Below are 23,037 nucleotides of genomic sequence, written 5' to 3'. Positions count from 1 at the left end.
AAATTTCACCCTCAGCGGCGCGGGGGCGGCCGGGTGCAGTGTAGAAACAAGCGTCGGGTTCGCAATGTTAGTCTATGAGAGATCTCGGGATCTCTTCAGCGCTGCAGGCAGGCAAGGGGGGGATTCCTCGGGGAAACCTCCACTTGGGCAAGGGAGAGGGACTCCTGGGGGTCACTTCTCCAGTGAAAGTCCGGTCCTTCAGGTCCTGGGGGCTGCGGGTGCAGGGTCTCTCCCAGGTGTCGGGACTTTAGGTTCAAAAGAGTCGCGGTCAGGGGAAGCCTCGGGATTCCCTCTGCAGGCGGCGCTGTGGGGGCTCAGGGGGGACAGGTTTTGGTACTCACAGTATCAGAGTAGTCCTGGGGTCCCTCCTGAGGTGTTGGATCGCCACCAGTCGAGTCGGGGTCGCCGGGTGCAGTGTTGCAAGTCTCACGCTTCTTGCGGGGAGCTTGCAGGGATCTTTAAAGTTGCTGGAAACAAAGTTGCAGCTTTTCTTGGAGCAGGTCCGCTGTCCTCGGGAGTTTCTTGTCTTTTCGAAGCAGGGGCAGTCCTCAGAGGATGTCGAGGTCGCTGGTCCCTTCGGAAGGCGTCGCTGGAGCAGGATCTTTGGAAGGCAGGAGACAGGCCGGTGAGTTTCTGGAGCCAAGGCAGTTGTCGTCTTCTGGTCTTCCGCTGCAGGGGTTTTCAGCTGGGCAGTCCTTCTTCTTGTTGCAGGAATCTAATTTTCTAGGGTTCAGGGTAGCCCTTAAATACTAAATTTAAGGGCGTGTTTAGGTCTGGGGGGTTAGTAGCCAATGGCTACTAGCCCTGAGGGTGGGTACACCCTCTTTGTGCCTCCTCCCAAGGGGAGGGGGTCACAATCCTAACCCTATTGGGGGAATCCTCCATCTGCAAGATGGAGGATTTCTAAAAGTTAGAGTCACCTCAGCTCAGGACACCTTAGGGGCTGTCCTGACTGGCCAGTGACTCCTCCTTGTTTTTCTCATTATTTTCTCCGGCCTTGCCGCCAAAAGTGGGGCCTGGCCGGAGGGGGCGGGCAACTCCACTAGCTGGAGTGTCCTGCTGGGTTGGCACAAAGGAGGTGAGCCTTTGAGGCTCACCGCCAGGTGTGACAATTCCTGCCTGGGGGAGGTGTTAGCATCTCCACCCAGTGCAGGCTTTGTTACTGGCCTCAGAGTGACAAAGGCACTCTCCCCATGGGGCCAGCAACATGTCTCGGTTTGTGGCAGGCTGCTAAAACTAGTCAGCCTACACAGATAGTCGGTTAAGTTTCAGGGGGCACCTCTAAGGTGCCCTCTGTGGTGTATTTTACAATAAAATGTACACTGGCATCAGTGTGCATTTATTGTGCTGAGAAGTTTGATACCAAACTTCCCAGTTTTCAGTGTAGCCATTATGGTGCTGTGGAGTTCGTGTTTGACAGACTCCCAGACCATATACTCTTATGGCTACCCTGCACTTACAATGTCTAAGGTTTTGTTTAGACACTGTAGGGGTACCAGGCTCATGCACTGGTACCCTCACCTATGGTATAGTGCACCCTGCCTTAGGGCTGTAAGGCCTGCTAGAGGGGTGTCTTACCTATACTGCATAGGCAGTGAGAGGCTGGCATGGCACCCTGAGGGGAGTGCCATGTCGACTTACTCGTTTTGTCCTCACTAGCACACACAAGCTGGCAAGCAGTGTGTCTGTGCTGAGTGAGAGGTCTCCAGGGTGGCATAAGACATGCTGCATCCCTTAGAGACCTTCCTTGGCATCAGGGCCCTTGGTACTAGAAGTACCAGTTACAAGGGACTTATCTGGATGCCAGGGTCTGCCAATTGTGGATACAAAAGTACAGGTTAGGGAAAGAACACTGGTGCTGGGGCCTGGTTAGCAGGCCTCAGCACACTTTCAATTGTAAACATAGCATCAGCAAAGGCAAAAAGTCAGGGGGCAACCATGCCAAGGAGGCATTTCCTTACAAGTAGTCTGTAGTTTTTCACCTTAGTGGGTGCAGCTAGTGCTGTATATCTCTGAACAGGTGTTTCTGGATTTAGCCCTTCATCAGCAGAGAGCGGCTTTGCTTTGCGTTGCTGGAAATGCTGCCAAAATTCCTCTCAGGTTTCTGTACCACTCACTGGCACGCAGGTGCTCCAACCAGAGCTCGTCAAGGTGACCAATTATACTTACCTTCAGTTGGGGGACTCCCTATAAGTAGTCTAGTGTTGTGTTACAAAAATAAAGGTACTTTATTATAGTAACATTGTGGTTTCTTATATGTGAAAAGTTACTGTGTGACTACAGTGGTATACATAAAGCTTTGTATGTCTCCTAGATAAGTCTTGGCTTCTCATCCACATCTACCTTCTAGAAAGCCCTGGTTTTCTAGACACGGTCTACATTCACTAATAGGGGACGCCTGGATCTGGTATAAGGTGTCAACACTATAGGTGTCCACCACACACCAAGCCAGCTTCCTACACTGGTGGAGCAGCAGTGGAATAAGACACTTGCAATTGCCTTACCACTTTGTCACTAGTAACTTTCCACAGGAAAGCCCACCACTAGTCTTTAGGACACGCTGCACTTAGTGATAAGGTTCATTAGCCTCCTAGTTTGGGTAAGCTGAGAGTCTGGCATATACCCTTCTCCAAATTGATAGGAAGTCTAGTTACTTAAGAGTAGGTAGGTGTACCCACACTACTCTACAAAGAATGTCTTCAATGGAAAACACAACTCAGGTCCCAGACTCTCAATATGAGGGCTGCAGGAGATGTGTGCTTCCAGGAAGCTGAAGACAGAGAAAAAAATCCCAGCAAGAACCTACTTCTGGAATTACTACTCCTAGTTGACCAGGAAAACTTAGTCAGCCAGGGGGAGAAAGAAGTAGAGGCTGACCCTCATATCTTAGGCAGGATAGGAATTGGGGAACACCACAGCCCTGTTAGGAGCACTGCAGGTAGTCCGGAGGGGTCACTCAAGTAGGCCCACTTTTACTCCTAGAGAGCTGGTACAAAGGTTCTCCAGGAGGAGCGATAGGTCCTCCTCATCTGTCAACACCCATGTCTCATTAGTGTCTGATAGGACCCACCACTCTAATTAAAGGGGGGGGTGGTCCCCCAGACTGAAATTACACACACATTAGGCCAGGCCAAACAGACTGCAGAAGCAACAGTTAGCCTTAGAAAGGGAGGTCCTGGCAGTGGAGATGGGAGAGAGAGAGTTTGGGGCTAGCTCCCCATGGTGGCACCAACAGTAACTTTAGGAACACCAGTGCCAGGGAGGACTTATGACTTTAGGAACCTAAGTAATACAGTTCCACCATACAAGGTGAAAGATGACATCCACAAGCGGTTCACTGCCTTGGAGAGAGCCTGTAAAGTACAGAAGGTCGATCAAAGACAGTGGAGGTAAACTCTTGATGCCAGAGAGGAAGAGGATTATCAAGCACTAAAGAATGCACTCTTAGATAGGTTTTTGGCTAACCACAGAACAATGCAAGATGATGTTCAGAGTGACTAAAAAGGAGTCCTCCCAGGATTCGGTAGATGTTGTGGATGGCTCTGTTAAAGCTCTGGAAGGCTGGTTGCATGTAAGCAAAATAAGTGATTTTCAGGATTTGTACAATCTAATTTTAAGAGAATACATTCCCAACAACTGCATTTCTGTTCAGCTGCATCACTATCTGCTGGACTCTGATCTGACCTCTGCCCCGGAATTGGGAAAGAAGGAAGATAAATGGGTCAGAACCAGGGTGGGTAGGAAAGCTGGCAGGGACCACAAGAAGGACTTTGCAAAAAGTCAAGACAAGGGTGGGGACAAATAAAGAAAAAGAGTCATCAGGCCCTCAAAACTCTTCTGGGGGTGGGTCTAAGTCCTCTTCCGACAAGAAACCTTGGTGCTATATATGTAGACAACAAAGGTCATAGGGCAGGTGACAGCACCTGTCCTAAAAGAGCACCAAGCCTCCTACCAATATTGTTACCACTATAGCAACAACAGTGGTAGTAGTAGTTGTCCACACGTTTAGCTGGGGTCACCTTGGGGACCATAGTGTGGCTCTGGGCTAGTCAGAGAGACCACTGACGCTGTTTTGGTCTCTGAGGATGGCATGGACTTTGCCACCCTAGCTGCTTTTCCCCATAATATGGATAAGTACAGGTGGCATCCCTTGATAAAAGTTGTTGAGGCTGAGGCCTACAGGGACACAGGTGCCAGTCTCACAATGGTGACTGAAAATCTGGTGTCACTTGAACAACACCTAGGTGTCACTTGAACAACACCTACTTTTTTTCACACATATTAAGTGACCGATGCTCCCAAGAACACCAAGTGCCACCCCATGGCAGCTGTTGACTTTAGCTGGGGAGGCTACTGGCAAATAAAGTTGTAGTGCCCTCTGATTTACCTGTAGAATGTCTATTAGGTAATGACTTGGAAAATTAATGCTTGGACTGAGGTGGAGTTGGAGTTCTATGCAGCAATACTGGGCATCCCTGGACATACCTGACTTGACCAGAGCACAGGCCAAAACACACAGGGGGGCAAGGAGCACCGTAGCCTGGAACAATGGCCCAAGTGGCTCCTAAAAAGAGGCAAGCAGGTTAAAAAGTTACCCCCTGTTCAAACTGCCAGTAAGGTCCCCACTCCTGAGGGAGAGGAACCTACTACATGTGTGGAACGGACAACAGAGGACTTGAAGCTGACACAGCTGAGCTCTTAGGTGTGGGGCGCCCACCAGGGAGAAACTCATTTTAGAACAGCACACCTGCCCTACTCCGGAAAGGGTGATGCAGCAAGCTGCTCCACAGAAATGCAGGTGATGTCAATTGACCACAGAGGGTCTACTGTGACAACAGACTCCTTTATTCAGAAGCCAGGGACCCTAAACCTGGTGCCACCAGGACATTGGTCATCCATCTGAATTGTAGGCTGTTCCTATTAACTTTGGCCGATGACATTCCCCTTGCAGGCCATTTGGGGAAAGGCAAGACTTGGGACAGACTTGTGCCTCACTTTCACTGGCCCCAAATGTCAGAAGACACAAAGGAGTTTTGTCGCTCCGGTGTAACCGGCCAAGCTAGTGGCAAAACAGGTGGCACCCAGAAGGCCTCATTAATCCCACTACCAGTGGTTGGGGTATCCTTTGAGAGGGTTGGGGTGAATATTGTTGGCCCTCTGGACCCTCCAACAGCCTCTGGAAACAAGTTTATTCTTGTGGTGGTGGACCATGCCCCCAGGTACGCACAAGTCATCCCTCTTAGAACCACTACAGCCCCTGCAGTGGCCAGAGCTCTCCTGTGAATCTTCTCCAAGGTGGAGTTTCCTAAAAAGGGGGTATCAGACAGAGGAACAAACTTCATGTCTGCTTACCTGAAAGCCATGTGAAAGGTGTGTGGTGTCACAAATCCACCACCCCTTATCATCCACAAACAAATGGGTTAGTTGACAGATTCAACAAAACCCTCAAAAGCATGATCATGGGACTCTCAGAAAAACTCAGAAGGAGGTGGCATGTCCTATAGCCTGGCCTCCTCTTCGCCTACTGGAGGTTCTTCAAAAGAAGAGGGCTACAACCCCTTTGGGCTTTTGTTTGGACACCCTGTTAGGGGTCCCCTTGTCCTTGTGAAGGAAGACTGGGAGCAACCTCTTTAGCCTCCCAAATAGGACATTGTAGATTATGTATTGGGCCCAAGATCCAGAATGGCCGAATACATGAAGAGGGCATCCAAACATCTTCAGGCCTGTGAAAGCAGAGGTATGACTAGGCGGCAGTATGGACTGTGTACCAGCCAGGACAGAAGGTGTGGGTCCTAGAGCCTGTGGCTCCCAGAGAACTCCAAGATAAATGATGTGTTCCCCACACTATTGTGGAGAGAAAAGGCGAGGTCACTTACTTGGGCACTGTCAGGAGCCCCCACAGGGTGCTTCAGTCCTTCATGTGAATCGCCTAAAACCTTATTATGACAGGGCTGGGATGACTTTACTCACGGCCACTGATGAGGGTCAGTAAGAGGAAAGTGACACTCTCCCTGACCTCTTCTCTCACAATACAGTGGATGGTTCAGGAGAGGGAGTTATTCTTGTTGACTGCTGCTCTGACCAACAAAAGCATGTTTGCAAAAACCTCCTAGGCCAGTTCTCTTAACTGTTCTCCTTGACCCCTGGTCAAACTACATGGTGTGAACACACTTTTTACACAGATGACAGCCTGCCCATGTCAGGGAGTGCATCAAAGCAGAAGTGCAAAAGATGCTTGACTTGGGAGTTATTGAGCCTTCAGACAGCCCTTGGGCTAGTCCTGTAGTCCTGGTACCAAAACCCCACTCTCAAAATGGCAAAACAGAGATGAGGTTCTCTGTGGACTACAAAGGCTTCAATAAGGTAACAAAAACCGATGCTCATCCAATCCCAATGCAGATGCACTGATAGATACTCTAGCTGCTGCCAAGTATCTTAGCACGTTTGATTTAACTGCTGGATACTGGCAGGTCAAATTTTCAGAGGATGCCAAACCTTAAACTGAATTCTCCACTCCTAGTGGGCACTATCTCTTTACAGTGATGCCTTCTGGATTGAAGAATGCACCTGCCACATTTCAAGCGTTGGTGAAAAAAGTTATCCAAGGCCTGGAAAGCTTCAGTGCAGCTTACCTTGATGACCTTTAGCTCCACCTGGATCACCTAAGTCCACCTTGGAAATATATTGGAGGCTCTGCACAGAGCAGGCCTCATTGTTAATGCATCACAATGCCAGATAGGGCAGGGCAAATTGGTTTATCCGGGCCACCTAGTAGGTGGAGGCCAGATCCAGCCACTCCAAGGCAAAATCCAGACAATACTGGATTGGACTGCCTCTACAACTCAGGCCCAAGTCAGAGCATTTCTAGTCCTGACTGGGTACTATATGAGGTTCGTTAACTATGGCTCCATTGTGGCCCCCTTAAATGACCTCACATCGCTTCCAACACTTATTGAGTTGTTCCTGAAGTGGCCGCAGACATAAGCGACAGTTTCGGACCAGCTGGATGCACAAGCAGATCATTCCAATGAATGATTTGTAAATCTGCAGAGAAACCGACTTTCTTTTAGATAGAGTGACTGCTAGTTGATACATTTTTGCTAGTCTGTCCTTGGAAGGAAAGGATCTGTTCTTTACTGTGTCTAGAATGGCCCCCAAGAACGTTAATCTTGTTGTTGGTTCTAGTTGAGGCTTGTGGTAATTTGTTTAGCCTTCGAAGGTCTTGTATGATAAATCATTCACCTGAGGGTTTACTAACAAGAAAGAAGCGTGAGTAGAATCTTATTCCCTTTTGGGTTTTTGAAATGATCTGTATGGCTCCTTTTTCCATCATGTTGGATATCTCTTTTAGGAGTTGTTTTAATTGAGGTGGTGGTGGGCCGGACGGTGGGTTATTCTGAGGTTTTTGGAGAAACTCCAGTGAATGCCCTCACAAGATAACATCTAGAGCCCACTTGTCTTAAGTAATAATTTCAGACCATTGCTGGAAATGATTTACTTTTCAACCTCCGATCCGTTATGTTAGTGAGGTAGTTGGTATCTCTAGCAAGTAATTGTTTTCTAGTATCGTCGTCTCTTGTAGTCAACTTTCCTTTGGAAGTGTGCTTATATGCAGCTGCTGGAGGTTGCCTGTAGTATTGTTGACTGTATTGTGGATGGTATTGCGGCTGAGGAGACTGGTGCTGCCAGTAGGGTTGTAACTTCCCCGAAATTAAGAGCTTTCCCTTCCCCTAGCTCCTTGAAAAGGGCGGTGTCCGGTATTGGGAGCGTGCCGAGGGACTTGGCTGTGTCTGTGTCAGCCTTTATTGACTGCAGGGCATCATCTACATGTTTGCTGATTAACAACTCTGTCAAAAGGCATATCCAGAACCTTTGTCTGGATCTCCAGGCGGAAGGAGGTGGACTTCAACCATCTCTGTCTGCGGAGAACCACTGTACCTGCTAGCTGTCTGAATACTGCGGATACACACTCACCCTTCTGAAGGATCTTACATGCCTTTAATTTCGCCTCCTCAGGTAACAGGCATATGTATGGTGACATATCCGACCACATCAGGAGGTCATTACGGGCCAGAATAACTAGGAAGTTTGCTGCTCTTACTTTAGTGGCCGCCATTGTGGAAAATCTTTTTCTGATGCTATCCAGCCTACGGCGATCTCTGTCCGGAGGAAAGGTTATCAGTGCGGAGGGATTCTTGGAACGGCATTGGGCTGCTTGCTATATCATCGAACCTGGTTTTAGCTGACCTAAAAGGCAAGTCAAAGAATTGTCTGGTGCCTTATAATTCTTATCCAAACATGGAATAACTGGAGACAAAGTAGCTGGGTTTTTCATGGCCTTCCTATCTTCCTGCTAAATTAATACTGGGATAGCTCCTATTGATTCCTTTGCCAGGTCTTTGAAGTCGTAAAGAAAACAATCTGTTTCCTTTGTTAATAGAGGCAGTTCCAATCTCTTAAATGCTCATTCCATCAAGTTGTGGAATCCACCAATGTCTTCCGGTGGGGAATCCACTGGTGCCGCTGGGGGTGTGGGAATGAGGTAGTCATCCACTCATCTTGCTCGGTCGTCATGTACCTTATCTCCCATTCATCTCTATCTTCATTTGATGATGGCTCATCCTCAACAGGGGGTTGCATTTATTAAGTTGTCACTCCTTGTGTAGAAACAATAGGCATTGTGACTAGCGGGTTGGGTGCTGGTAAAGGAGAAGGTGTCTGAAAGAGCTGTACTTGACGTGCCCCTTGCGTCATACGTGTGGCAGGAGTTGATGGTGGGGACCTAGGGTGGTAGTCCTGCAACATACACTGAAGATTTATTAGGGAGGCAGGCACAGGAATAGACTGCTCCTGTTAGAGTGCTGAATATCCAGATGGAATGGTTCTGCCTGTTCACCTGCCAAGTAGTGCCCTTGATCATCTTCATCCTCATCTTCCCCAGAATCCTGGCATTTGACTCTCCGTTGAGATGGGCTGATTGCCACGCCAAAAAGCCCCTCATCCTTAGAATCATCATACCGTGTTCAAGAGGTGCATCGCTGGGTATGGCAGAACTTTACTTGGGAATGTATGGACTGGTAGAATGGCCGATCCGGATGACTTTCCTTTTAAGGGTATAAAGGATAGCAGTGGAAATGTCTTTTTCAACTGTGTAGGTGGTGTTTGTGTATTCTCTCACTCTTTCACTGACAGATTTGTCGTAGTGTCTTGTTCTGTGGACGGCAAGTCTGTGGTTGACTGCGTCGACAATGGTAACATCGTCATTTCTATGTATGGAGTTCTCGTTGATGCAATCTTCGTCATCAAGGAAGCTATCATCAGTGTCGTCGTCGACGGGGACAACAATGATAGCATCGTCGACGAGCTCCTTGTCAATTTTATCGTCGATGAGTCCTTTGCGGGTGAGTCACGCGTCGACAACGTTGTCTTCAGCAGCAATGCACAATTCTAATTAGCTGTCATGGTCAATGAAAGCAGTGATGATGACGATCATAGTTTAACTTGCCATTGTAAACATAGGTGCTGCCATCATCGTTGCCACTGTGGACGCAGTTATCGACAAGCGCGTCGTCGACGGTAACCTCGTCAACGATGTAGGAAGTTGGCTCTGTATGTACTATTTCAAAGTAAGGAATAGTACGCACAGAGTCCAAGGGTTCCCCTTAGAGGTAAGATAGTGGCAAAAAGAGATAATACTAATGCTCTATTTTGTGGTAGTGTGGTTGAGCAGTAGGCTTATCAAAGGAGTAGTGTTAAGCATTTGTTGTACACACACAAGCAATAAATGAGGAACACACACTCAGACAATTCCAGGCCAATAGGTTTTTGTATAGTAAAATATCTTTTCTTAATTTATTTTAAGAACCACAGGTTCAAATTTTACATGTAATACTTCAAATGAAAGGTATTGCGGGTAAGTACTTTAGGAACTTTGAATAATCACAATAGCATATATACTTTTCAAATAAATCACATATAGCTATTTTAAAACTAGACAGTGCAATTTTCAACAGTTCTTGGGGGAGGTAAGTATTTGTTAGTTTTTGTTGGTAAATAAACCACTAACGGGGTTCAGGTTTGGGTCCAAGGTAGCCCACCGTTGGGGGTTCAGAGCAACCCCAAAGTTACCACACCAGCAGCTCAGGGCCGGTCAGGTGCAGAGTTCAAAGTGGTGCCCAAAACACATAGGCTTCAATGGAGAAGGGGGTACCCCGGTTCCAGGCTGCCAGCAGGTAAGTACCCGCGTCTTCAGAAGACAGACCAGGGGGGTTTTGTAGGGCACTGGGGGGGGGGGGGGGGGGCGGTGACAAGTTAGCACAGAAAGTACACCCTCAGCAGCACGGGGGCGGCCGGGTGCAGTGTGCCAACACACGTCGGGTTTCCAATGTAAATCAATGGGAGACCAAGGGGTCTCTTCAGCGATGCAGGCAGGCAAGGGGGGGGGGGCTCCTCGGGGTAGCCACCACCTGGGCAAGGGAGAGGGCCTCCTGGGGGTCACTCCTGCACTGGAGTTCCGATCTTTCAGGTCCTGGGGGCTGCGGGTGCAGAGTCTTTACCAGGCGTCGGGAACTGGGAGTCAGGCAGTTGCGGTCAAGGGGAGCCTCGGGATTCCCTCTGCAGGCGTCGCTGTGGGGGCTCAGGGGGGGGGGGCAACTCTGGCTACTCACGGTCTCGCAGTCGCCGGGGAGTCCTCCCTGAAGTGTTAGTTCTCCACAACTCGAGCCGGGAGCGTCTAGTGCAGAGTTGCAAGTCTCACGCTTCCGGCTGGAAACACAGTTGTCTTGAAGTTGCTTCTTTGGAAACAAAGTTGCAGTCTTGGGTGAACAGAGCCGCTGTCCTCGGGAGTTTCTTGGTCCTTCTAGAGCAGGGCAGTCCTCTGAGGATTCAGAGGTGGCTGGTCCTTGGGAAAGCGTCGCTGGAGCAGTGTCTTTTAGAAGTGGGGAGACAGGCCGGTAGAGGTGGGGCCAAAGCAGTTGGTGTCTCCGTCTTCTATGCAGGGTTTTTCAGCTTAGCAGTCCTCTTCTTCTTAGGTTGCAGGAATCTAGTTTCCTAGGTTCTGGGGAGCCCCTAAATACTGAATTTAGGGGTGTGTTTAGGTCTGGGAGGGCAGGTACACCCCCTTTGTGCCTCCTCCCTGAGGGGAGGGGTGCACATCCCTATTCCTATTGGGGGAATCCTCTTTCTACAAGATGGAGGATTTCTAAAAGTCAGTGTCACCTCAGCTCAGGACACCTTAGGGGCTGTCCTGACTGGCCAGTGATGACTCCTTGTTTTTCTCATTATCTCTCCTGGACTTGCCGCCAAAAGTGGAGGCTGGGTCCAGGGGGGCGGGCATCTCCACTAGCTGGAGTGCCCTGGGGCATTGTAACACGAAGCTTGAGCCTTTGAAGCTCACTGCTAGGTGTTACAGTTCCTGCAGGGGGGAGGTGTGAAGCACCTCCACCCAGAGCAGGCTTTGTTTCTGTCCTCAGAGAGCACAAAGGCTCTCACCGCATGGGGTCAGAAACTCGTCTCTCAGCAGCAGGCTGGCACAGACCAGTCAGTCCTGCACTGAACAATTGGGTAAAATACAGGGGGCATCTCGAAGATGCCCTCTGTGTGCATTTTTTAATAAATCCAACACTGGCATCAGTGTGGGTTTATTATTCTGAGAAGTTGGATACCAAACTTCCCAGTATTCAGTGTAGCCATTATGGAGCTGTGGAGTTCGTTTTTGACAGACTCCCAGCCCATATACTCTTATGGCTACCCTGCACTTACAATGTCTAAGGTTTTGCTTAGACACTGTAGGGGCATAGTGCTCATGCACCTATGCCCTCACCTGGGGTATAGTGCACCCTGCCTTAGGGCTGTAAGGCCTGTTAGAGGGGTGACTTACCTATGCCATAGGCAGTGTGAGGTTGGCATGGCACCCTGAGGGGAGTGCCATGTCGACTTAGTCTTTTTCTCCCCACCAGCACACACAAGCTGGCAAGCACTGTGTCTGTGCTAAGTGAGGGGTCCCTAGGGTGGCATAAGACATGCTGCAGCCCTTAGAGACCTTCCCTGGCATCAGGGCCCTTGGTACCAGGGGTACCAGTTACAAGAGACTTACCTAGGTGCCAGGGTTGTGCCAATTGTGGAAACAATGGTACATTTTAGGTGAAAGAACACTGGTGCTGGGGCCTGGTTAGCAGGGTCCCAGCACAGCACACTTCTCAGTCAACTCGGCATCAGTATCAGGCAAAAAGTGGGGGGGTAACTGCAACAGGGAGCCATTTCTTTACAAACGATGTCAGAGATTTCTTAGTCATTGACGGTACAGACTGAGAAGTGCGTTTCAGTATTGATTTCTTCAGGGAAGGAGTAGTGAGCACAGACCTAACCTTTGAGATAGGCGTGTCCTGCTTGGAGGTTGAGGAGTGATCCTTATGCCTCCTTTCTTGCCCAATGTGTAGGATGCTGGCCTGGTGTGTTGTGGACACCTGTGGCAACCCATATTAGTGAATGAAGACAGTGTCTAGGAAGCCAAGGCTCTCTAGAGGTAGCTGTGGGCGAGCAGCCAAGATTTATCTAGGAGGAGTGTAAAGCACTTGCAATACCACACCAGTCACACAGCAACTTATCACCACTGAAAGCAAAAACAAAGTGTTGCAAAAAATAAAGGTACTTAATTACAGTAACACTGAACTAGATTACTTGTAGGCAGTCCCCCAACTGTAGGTAAGTACACACTATATATATCAATAATTACTAGAAATTAGCACAGAGAAACAACAAGCATTGGCATGACAGTAGAATATACTAAAGGCCTGAGGGGAGGGCCAAACCATATACTAAAATAGTGGAATGCAAAGTTATGTCCCCCACCCAAGGATGTGGAGTAGTTAGTAGGGAGCTGGGAGACCCTGGAACCCCAAGAGTTGAGTACTTAGATGACCCCCACCCCATAAAAGACCAGGAAAGCAGAGTTAAATTACCTTGTTTTCCCATAGAGTAACAAGGGGACTTAGAAAAAGAATATTGTAAGAACTGAACCAGACCAGAGGAAACCAAAGGTGGTTTCTGGAAGAAGAGGACCGGTAAAAGAAGGTAAAGTCCAGTCCAAGATGGAGTGTCCAGCCGGGACAGGAGCTACTGCCCACCATTCTGTGAGTGAAGATCTGTTTCGACGAAGGAGGATGAAGACCAACTGTGGAGTTCAGGAGCTGCAGAGGAGTCCTCCAAGGTGTGCAGATGATGTCCCACACCATTCGTCGGGTCGCAGAGAGGTCAGCAGTCCGGAGGACCACCAACAAGCCCTGGCAAATGCAAACCAGGGCAGAAGAAGAGTTGCAAGGCTGAAGAGGACCATCAAGGTCCTGGGGACTTGACCCTTGGAGGGGAGGTTCAGGCTGTAGCTCAGCAGTCGGGAAAGCCAGCAGAAACAGTTGCAGACCCCACCGGCAGCCCACTGGCAGCAGGCACAGTAAGTTGTAGTGAGGCCCAGTCAGCACACCTGGAGAGGAATCCCACATCCCTGAAGCAGCAGAGAGAAGTCTATCCTTGCAAGGATGAAGTGCTGGAGGCTGGGGCTACCTGGAGCCTGAAGATCTCTTGGAGCAGGTGACAACGAGCCTTGGTTGCTGCAACAGTCATGGTGCAGAGGGGTACTGTCCTGCAAGGAGAGGCAAAGGCTCACTGTCTCCCAAAGTGGACAAAGAACAGAGCAGCCCGAGAGAACCACTCCGGACCACTACCTGTGTTGTTTGTAGGATCCACGAAGTTCCAGAGGAGAGCGGATCCATGCAGCCAGATGTCTGTGCCATAGGTGTCTGCAGATGCAGGGGAATGACTCCTTCACTCCAAGGGAGATTCCTTCTTGCTTCCTAGTGCAGCTGAAGTCTTGCCGACCCCACAGGATACACAGCTGTGAAATTGCTGCAGTTGCTGGAAGGAGAAACAATACTGCAAGGTGAGGTCGTCTCAGGAGTTTCAGTCTTGACGTTTCATTAAGTGTCCAGTTGCGGTTCTGGTGGCCAGGAGCATAATATGTTGATGCAGAGGAGTCCTAGTGAAGTCTTGCACGCCCCATCTGGGTACCCACCAGCAAGGGACTGCCTAAACAGCCCTAACAGGGGGCTTGGTCACTTTGAACAGTGACCATCAATTAGGGAGGGGGGGGGGGGTTACTGATGTCACATGTCTGACATGGCCAATCAGATGCTCCCAGGGGCCTCTGAACATCTTGTTTTCAAGATGGCAGAATCGAGTGGCCACCTGGAAGAGCTTGAGGCACCACCCCTGGGGTGGTGGACAGTTGTGCCACAGCAGGGACCTAGGGTCCTGGGGTCCCTGCGCTAGTGCAAACTGGTTTATGCAAGGAGGGCATCAAATGTGCTTTTCAAAGCAAACTGATGTCTTGGGAAGCTTCCCCACTTCCCCAGTCTTGAAGCACCTATTTCCAAGGGACAGGGTGTTGCTTCCCTCTCCTACAGGGAATCCTTCCCCGCCTGAGCTGGTCAAGCAGCCAGGGGCAGACATCTGTCTGAGGGGCTGCAGAAGCATGGGCTGCCCGCAAACCCTGAAAGACTGGTAGGGGCAATATTTAATCCTCTAAGGAGCCCCCAGAGTGCATGAAATCATGCCCCTATTACTGGTATCAGTATTGGGGTATGATTGTGACATGTTTGATACCAATCATACCTAGGTTCAGAGCTACCATTATGTGGCCAGGACATGGGTAAAATGGCTTCCCCACACTTGCCAAGTCCAGTATACTGGAACTGAGGTTCGTAGTGGCACCTCTGCTTGTGCAGGGGTACCCTAATACACAAGGATCTGCATTCTGCCCTCTGGGCTAGGAGGGCATACCATAGGGGTGACTTTCACTGCTGGTCACTGCACCAGGTCACTGTAAGGGTGCATGCACCTTTTCACACAGGCTGCAATAGTAGGCCTGCAGACATTTTGCATGGTACCCCCATGGGTGGCATAATACATGCTGCAGCCCAAGAGGGACCCCTGGTGTAACAATGCCCTGGGTACCATAGTACCATATACTAGGAACTTATAGAGGTACACCAGTATGCCAGCTGTGAGGTGTAAAGGGTACCAAAGCAACAAAATTTGGAAGGGAAAGCACAATCACTGGGGTCCTGGTTAGCACGATCCCTTTGGAGACAGTCTAAACTTATTGACAAACGGGCAAAAAGTGGGGGTAACCATACCAAATAGAGTGACGTCCCTATACAATGTCAGTATGCTTAGATTTTTTATTGACCTCTGCCAGTGGCTCTGAGGGAAGTTTCTCTTCAGTTTTTTGCCTCTTACTGGTAGTTGTGGCTTGGGAGGAATCGTCACTGCCCTCTGATGAAGGGCATTCTTTTGTCTTGAGCTTTTTGGAGCCACAGTAAGAGGCTGTAGGAAGTTGGCTCTGTATGCACTATTTCAAAGTAAGGAATAGTATGCACAGAGTCCAAGGGTTCCCCTTAGAGGTAAGATAGTGGCAAAAAGAGAATACTAATGCTCTATTTTGTGGTAGTGTGGTCGAGCAGTAGGCTTATCAAAGGAGTAGTGTTAAGCATTTGTTGTACGTACACACAGGCAATAAATGAGGAACACACACTCAGACAATTCCAGCCAATAGGTTTTTGTATAGAAAAATATCTTTTCTTAGTTTATTTTAAGAACCACAGGTTCAAATTCTACATGTAATATCTCATTTGAAAGGTATTGCAGGTAAGTACTTTAGGAACTTTGAATAATTACAGTAGCATATATACTTTTCACATAAAACACAAATAGCTGTTTTAAAAGTGGACAGTGCAATTTTCACAGTTCCTGGGGGAGGTAAAGTATTGTTAGGTTTGGCAGGTAAGTACACCACCTACGGGGTTAAGATTGGGGTCCAAGGTAGCCCACCGTTGGAGGTTCAGAACCCCAAAGTCACCACACCAGCAGCTCAGGGCCGGTCGGGTGCAGAGTTCAAAGTGGTGCCCAAAACACATAGGCTTCAATGGAGGGAAGGGGGTGCCCCGGTTCCAGTCTGCCAGCAGGTAAGTACCCGTGTCTTCGGAGGGCAGACCAGGGGGGTTTTGTAGGGCACCGGGGGGGACACAAGTCCACACAAAAAGTACACCCTCAGCAGCGCGGGGGCGGCCGGGTGCAGTGTGTAAACTGGCGTCGGGTTTCCAATGGGAGTCAATGGGAGACCAAGTGGTCTCTTCAGCGGTGCAGGCAGGCAAGGGGGGGCTCCTCGGGGTAGCCACCACCTAGGCAAGGGAGAGGGCCTCCTGGGGGTCACTCCTGCACTGAAGTTCCGTTCCTTCAGGTGCTGGGGGCTGCGGGTGCAGGGTCTTTTCCAGCCGTTGGGATTTTAGAGTCAGGCAGTCGCTGTCAGGGGGAGCCTCGGGATTCCCTCTGCAGGCGTCGCTGTGGGGGCTCAGGTGGGACAACTTTGGTTACTCACGGTCTCGGAGTCGCCGGAGGGTCCTCCCTGAGGTGTTGGTTCTCCACCAGTCGAGTCGGGGTTGCCGGGTGCAGTGTTGCAAGTCTCACGCTTCTTGCGGGGATTTGCAGGGGTCTTTAAATCTGCTCCTCTGTAACAAAGTTGCAGTCTTTTTGGAGCAGTGCCGCTGTCCTCGGGAGTTTCTTGTCTTTCTTGAAGCAGGGCAGTCCTCTGAGGACTCCGAGGTCGCTGGTCCTGGGGAAAGCGTCGCTGGAGCAGGTTTCTTTAGAAGGCAGGAGACAGGCCGGTAGGTCTGGGGCCAAAGCAGTTGGTGTCTTCTTTTCTTCTTCTGCAGGGGTCTTTCAGCTCAGCAGTCCTCTTCTTCTTGTAGTTGCAGGAATCTAAATTCTTAGGTTCAGGGAAGCCCTTAAATACTAAATTTAAGGGCGTGTTTAGGTCTGGGGGGTTAGTAGCCAATGGCTACTAGCCCTGAGGGTGGGTACACCGTCTTTGTGCCTCCTCCCAAGGGGAGGGGGTTACAATCCTATCCCTATTGGGGGAATCCTCCATCTGCAGGAGTGCCCTGTGGTGCTGGAACAAAGGGGGTGAGCCTTTGAGGCTCACCGCCAGGTGTTACAGCTCCTGCCTGGGGGAGGTGTTAGCATCTCCACCCAGTGCAGGCTTTGTTACTGGCCTCAGAGTGACAAAGGCACTCTCCCCATGGGGCCAGCAACATGTCTAGAGTGTGGCAGGCTGCTGGAACCAGTCAGCCTACACAGATAGTCGGTTAAGGTTTCAAGGGGCACCTCTAAGGTGCCCTCTGGGGTGTATTTCACAATAAAATGTACACTGGCATCAGTGTGCATTTATTGTCCTGAGAAGTTTGATACCAAACTTCCCAGTTTTCAGTGTAGCCATTATGGTGCTGTGGAGTTCGTGTTTGACAAACTCCCAGACCATATACTCTTATGGCTACCCTGCACTTACAATGTCTAAGGTTTGGCTTAGACACTGTAGGGGCACAGTGCTCATGCCTGCTAGAGGGGTGACTTATCTATACTTGCATAGGCAGTGAGAGGCTGGCATGGCACCCTGAGGGGAGTGCCATGTCGACTTACTCGTTTTGTCCTCACCAGCACACACAAGCTGCCAAGCAGTGTGTCTGTGCTGAGTGAGGGGTCCCCAGGGTGGCATAAGATATGCTGCAGCCCTTAAAGACCTTCCCTGGCATCAGGGCCCTTGGTACTAGGGGTACCAGTTACAAGGGACTTACCTGGATGCCAGGGTGTGCCAATTGTGTATAACAAAAGTACAGGTTAGGGAAAGAACACTGGTGCTGGGGCCTGGTTAGCAGGCCTCAGCACACTTTCAATTCAAAACCTAGCATCAGCAAAGGCAAAAAGTCAGGGGGTAACCATGCCAAGGAGGCATTTCCTTACAGAGGCTAACACCGCTGTCCTTCAATGTCTTTTGAGAAAAGGTGCAACACATTTTACAGTCCTTCACCTTACGATCCGGATAAAGGCAATAAATGTATGGTTTGTGTGGATCTTCTGAATAGAGCCCTTTCTTTCCACGTGTCACATGCCCTAAGAAGGCTTTTTTTTTTTTTTTTTAAGTATGGGACATATTGTCCAGTCAAGAATAAGTAGGTGGACGAATTAATGCTTCCCCAGAAGCAAATTCATTTGGAAAACTGTGAGAAACAGGTAGTTTGAGCAGAGCTCAAGGAGACTCCCCTCACATGAAGTGCAGTATAAAATCTGAGGGAATCGCTCTGTTATGAGTGTTCTAGAGGGTGCTGTTGTCTGATTGTTTACGGGTCAAGTTTGATCTTTTTTGGAAAAAGGATTTAGCCGGGCTATTAAACTGAATTTGTATTCCTCTTATTGCCTACGATACTAATGTATACTACTTTATTAAGGAACCAGGGGACTTCCACTTCGATGATGGGGAATATTCAAGCATGTGAATCTATCCAAGATCCAATACAGGAGAAATAGGACAACTCACTTTTCATTCATCTTGGGAGCTGAAAGATGGCCAAAAGCTTTAAGTGAATATCAAGAAAATATCCGTAACAAATGAAGACAACAACACTGTAAACTTGGGTACTTGCACTGGGGTCAGGAGTCTAGGTAATGTTGATGCTTTGAAGATTAACAGCAACTGCAATATTAAGTAAAGCAGCACTGGCTTAAATCAATAGAAAAGGTTATATACCTTTTAGATTTAGACATTCTTATCTTAACAGTTAAGGAGTCTAAACTTTCAAAAATCTTTTGTTTTGTTAAGCAGAATCTGAAAACTCGCCTCTTAAACATGTACAAACTTTTCTGCAGGAGAGGGGATTTCTGAACCAAACCGTCATGGTAACTCTTTTGTTCACATACAAATCTAAGTTAACTTTTGGAAAAAAAAACACAGACCGTTCTTTAGGACCACTCTTTGGAAAACTCTACAGGGTGCCTGAGAATACAAATCTTCGATTTCACAAGACAGTTCAAACTGAAGTGATAGCTCCTAGAAAGGATGTCTTCGTGGAAAGATTCTAAAGGGAAGCATTGTGTACAGGCTTAAACGGAGAACCCTTCAATTTTGCCAAAAACAAATAACATGTGCAATTAAGGGGGCAAAACTATCTTTAAAGCTTCCAGAAAATTCTTTATCAGATGTGGAGTGAAAATGTGTTTGAGATGAATGCATTCTGCAGGCTTGAATGGCCACACAGTGAATTGCAGGCCCTGATGTTACCAGAAGCAGTAATTATGATGAAAACTGCTTATGTGAAAGAATTACGTTTTTCTAAAGACAGTATGCTTCCACATAAGTTATGGGTTGCTTTCGTCGACAGACATTTTACTTTCATGAATGTTTATAAATTCCTTTAGAAGATTCACAGAGCTGTATTGCATGCATTCAGGAGTCATGCTGGAAATTTCCACGAAGGAAGGATCAGGAAGAATGTCTGCTGTTGCCACCTGTAAAGCAGATTCATTCTGCACAGCTACGTTTTGTGAGGCTTTCTTACACATTAATATTTGTGCCCCACCCACTGCCTTCGTCACTTGAATGAGATCAGCGTCATTCAGGCTCTGGATAGTCTCAATGTGAGAAATTGATGGAATTAGGGAAATTGCCAGAAAATGTTAGACATAACTGACAAACAGATCAGAAGAAAATTGCACATTTTTATTAATCAGATACCAGGATGCCAAGTTTGGTAATTCTTTTGTTGTCTGCCGTCAACAGGTATTCATTGTCAAACCACAATCACAGTGTGAAACACTGAGGTGAATGTCATAGTCCAAGATCCACTTGTGGTTTTCTTGGAAAATTATACTCCAATCATTGCTTCAAACACTTGGAAGGTGTCTTTCATTGACAGTCCTTGGAAAGAGTCTCTTTCATTAGCGCTCTGCATCCTAAAGACTATTCTCAATAATGTGAACTCATTATTATTCCAGTAACACATGGTGGTTATGTTGTCTGTCTGAATCTGAACATAGTTTATACGACATGGTAGAAAAGCCTCATGGGTCGGAGGCATCACCCTGTAGCTTAATATGGTATTGAGTTTCTTTTTGAGAGCAGGTGCCTTGCAATGGCTGTGCACCTGTTCCTCAACCTGTTAAGACGTCAACAGTAACAAATACTTGTGTGGGCAACCTGGTAAAATTATCTCTTGCAAGTATGCTATTTAGCAGATACTGCCATGAAACAGGGAGAACAGCTTATGTTTCACAGACTTCACTATCCACAGTGGTGCAGGCTATTGAATAGGGGCATCCCTGGAACAGTGTGAAAGCCAGTCGGAACATGTAAAGCAATGAACTATTTTCACCCAGTACTTTTATTAAACACTCAAGTACTACAGTTTTGTTGCTAAAATCTATCATTTTTTAGATGATACATTTGAAAAAGTGTACTAAACCATGCAAAATATTTGACACCATTTGTTTGAAAAGTTTTGTTTGACTCAATATTTTGTTAACTGTGCAACAGAAAGAAAAAGCAATGTGATGGAAAGTAATGAAAGCCAACCCTTGTAAACACTCACTTTGTTCAGTGGAGCCGAAACTTGATTGCTGCGAATCCTGTAAACAAAGAATTTAGACATGAACACTGCATGGCATTATGACAATTGCTAAAGCATTTAGTCCACATATTTAGCCACTAATTATACTTAAAAGTATAGCTCAATAGAATCCCAAAGAACCAAATGTTTACCCAAGATGCTAGTTTGGTGAAATGAAAATAAATAATATCCACTCAATTCAGGCTTAAATAGCATGGAATTAAATGTAACATGTACAGAGAATAAACAACATCCAAGGAAGAAAAACAACATTCTAGGCAGGGTCAGAGGCAAAAGTTATGGTTTTCTGCCTTTACAGCAAATATACAAGCACCATGTAGTACCTTGAAACAAAAACAAAAAAAACTGATCTTACAGCAATCTATATAACTCAGTCAATCAGCCACTTTCCAGTTCTAGAAAGTCTTCAGTGTTTAGTCCAGCAACCACTGAAATAGCCATTTGGCTGTCTATTTTAACTCACTGCCCCCTGTCCGATCTAGATAACCTGAATAATTTGTTTTGAGAGTTTTGTGGTCTGGCTACTTTACCGCAGTGTTTCAGTTTATGTTTGTGCAGCCATATGAGGTTTGCTAAAAAAAAAATCAAATCCATAGAATTGAAGGCTTCAATGTATGTTTGGTTTAAGGAAGAGTTGCTGATGGGGGCAGCATCAAAATTCTGGCTTCATCTCCTGTGGCTTGTTTTAAAAAGTGTGGGCCAGATCAGCATTCTTATATTCCATCTAGATTGTATTAAACATCAACTAACAGACCTAAACCCCGCCAGGCATACTGGCTTTGTTAACAGTCATTATCAGTTTAAAATAAACAAGTAACAATGGTTTAATTGTAAATAGTGAAATAGTTGAAATTCTCAAACTGAGATTGAGAGTCTTCTGTACTGTGGAAGGGAGTAGAGTTCTTCAGTGTGTCTTAATTCTGTTATGTTCATTCTTCATCTCGTCCAGCTGCATATCTTAACCTCATCTCTTTCCTCTTTAACCCCCTATTTTCACTCCACCGAATGCACTTCCGGACATCTCCTTCACTTCACACCACCACCACCACCCAAACACACAACACATCCACTTACCTGTAAGCACTCCATTTAAGTCTGCTTGTGCCTTTTCAATAATTTCACAACAGTCCATCTCCTTCACACACATTTATAGAGTCACAAATGTGCACTCGTCTGAGAGGCCAAGGCTTCCATGACCATGTATTCTGAACACCTATGGCCCACTGACAGGTACTGTGAGAAACTCGCTCTCAAACATGGCCAGTTATAAATACTAGGGAAGCGAGTCACTGCAATGTATGCACCATACAAAATGAATATACTACATGAAAACAACATACAGAAACACATCCTGGAAATAACTACCACTCTGAGGGAATGTAAGATTAGGTAAAACATGAAAAACACTAAATTGCCAACGAGGATTACCCTTAATGTTGTTTACAATAAATGTTCAGAAACCAATCTGAATTTTTACCCGTAAAGTTAAGGACAATGATACTGGGGCCCGATAGAGACCAGTTTCAATGTTCGTTTTTAATTACTAATGGGTCTTCAGACCATAGGGAGCTAGGCAGATTTCGGACACAACATTTTGGAGGAAAAATTTGGTATTAACGTATTAGAAGGTCAGGTCCTAGGACTAGGCACAGATCGGTCCAGTTTGGTGTATGCACAGCAGGTCGCCCTTTTTTGTTTCCTGGGAAGAATGGTTCTGTTGCCCGTGTTGTCCAGAGCAGCATACATCTGAGGCTAGAGAAAGCATGGAACAAGTGACCATAGGAGTGCAGATAATGAAATCTGGTCAAGGGAGGGCACATGTCCTATGTTCAAAGGCAATACCCCCAAAACAGTAAGGATTGCAGTACACACTTCTGTTGATTATGATTTAACAGGTCGTGATGGCCACTGGTTATACTATGAAAATCATGAATCCGGGAGTTTAAATAAGAGAAATAATTAAGCCCATGATTGTGGGCCCTCAGTTCATTAATCACTCTCTTTGGTATGAACACCGGCTCAGTGTCTGAGGACACGAAGCAGTTTGGGAAATACAGCTATAAGCTTTCTACCTACTGGCCCCTTCTACCACTTAGCGCAAGGAAAAAATACTTACATGGAATGGGACAGGAGCCTATCCCCATAAAACGCTGGTATGCCAAAGCTCCCCCACCTACAGAGACCTGTCCATTCCAAAAGCCGAAATAGGCGCAATGCAAGCAGAGCATCAGACATTTTGTTTGGAAGAGCAAGCCAACCCCAAACAGTTACACATTTCTGCTTAACTGCATGCCCAAGATTAGAGGAGGTAAAGAATTCTTCTGATTGACAGAGAGGGAGCCAAAATGTATCTAGATTGGCATTGGCTCAGTGTAGGCAAAACAAAATAGAGGAAACTAGTGGTTAGTAAGAAAGGCTGGAAGTACTTAAGGATCTGTTTATTTCAGATGACCTTTCACTGAAGGACCTCTAATTGGCCTTCTATGGTAAAGGGGGCAAGCAGTTTAAGAGCACAGCTAAGCACACCTCA

The 23,037-nt window shown here is 47.4% G+C and overlaps 1 protein-coding gene across 4 annotated transcripts in view; it reads right to left on the bottom strand.

Moving 5' to 3' along the window:
- Positions 1-23,037, bottom strand: part of AFF4 (ALF transcription elongation factor 4) — a 902,368-nt gene that overhangs the window by 612,113 nt on the left and 267,218 nt on the right. For all 4 annotated transcript variants that reach the window (XM_069244725.1, XM_069244727.1, XM_069244726.1 and 1 more), the window contains one exon: positions 20,469-20,505. In XM_069244725.1, the coding sequence (XP_069100826.1) occupies positions 20,469-20,505 (37 nt within the window). The remainder of the gene's footprint in view (positions 1-20,468; positions 20,506-23,037) is intronic.

Source organism: Pleurodeles waltl, chromosome 7 (assembly GCF_031143425.1).
Source record: "Pleurodeles waltl isolate 20211129_DDA chromosome 7, aPleWal1.hap1.20221129, whole genome shotgun sequence".
NCBI classification, from domain to species: domain Eukaryota; kingdom Metazoa; phylum Chordata; class Amphibia; order Caudata; family Salamandridae; genus Pleurodeles; species Pleurodeles waltl.
This window is presented reverse-complemented; position numbering and strand designations above follow the sequence as displayed.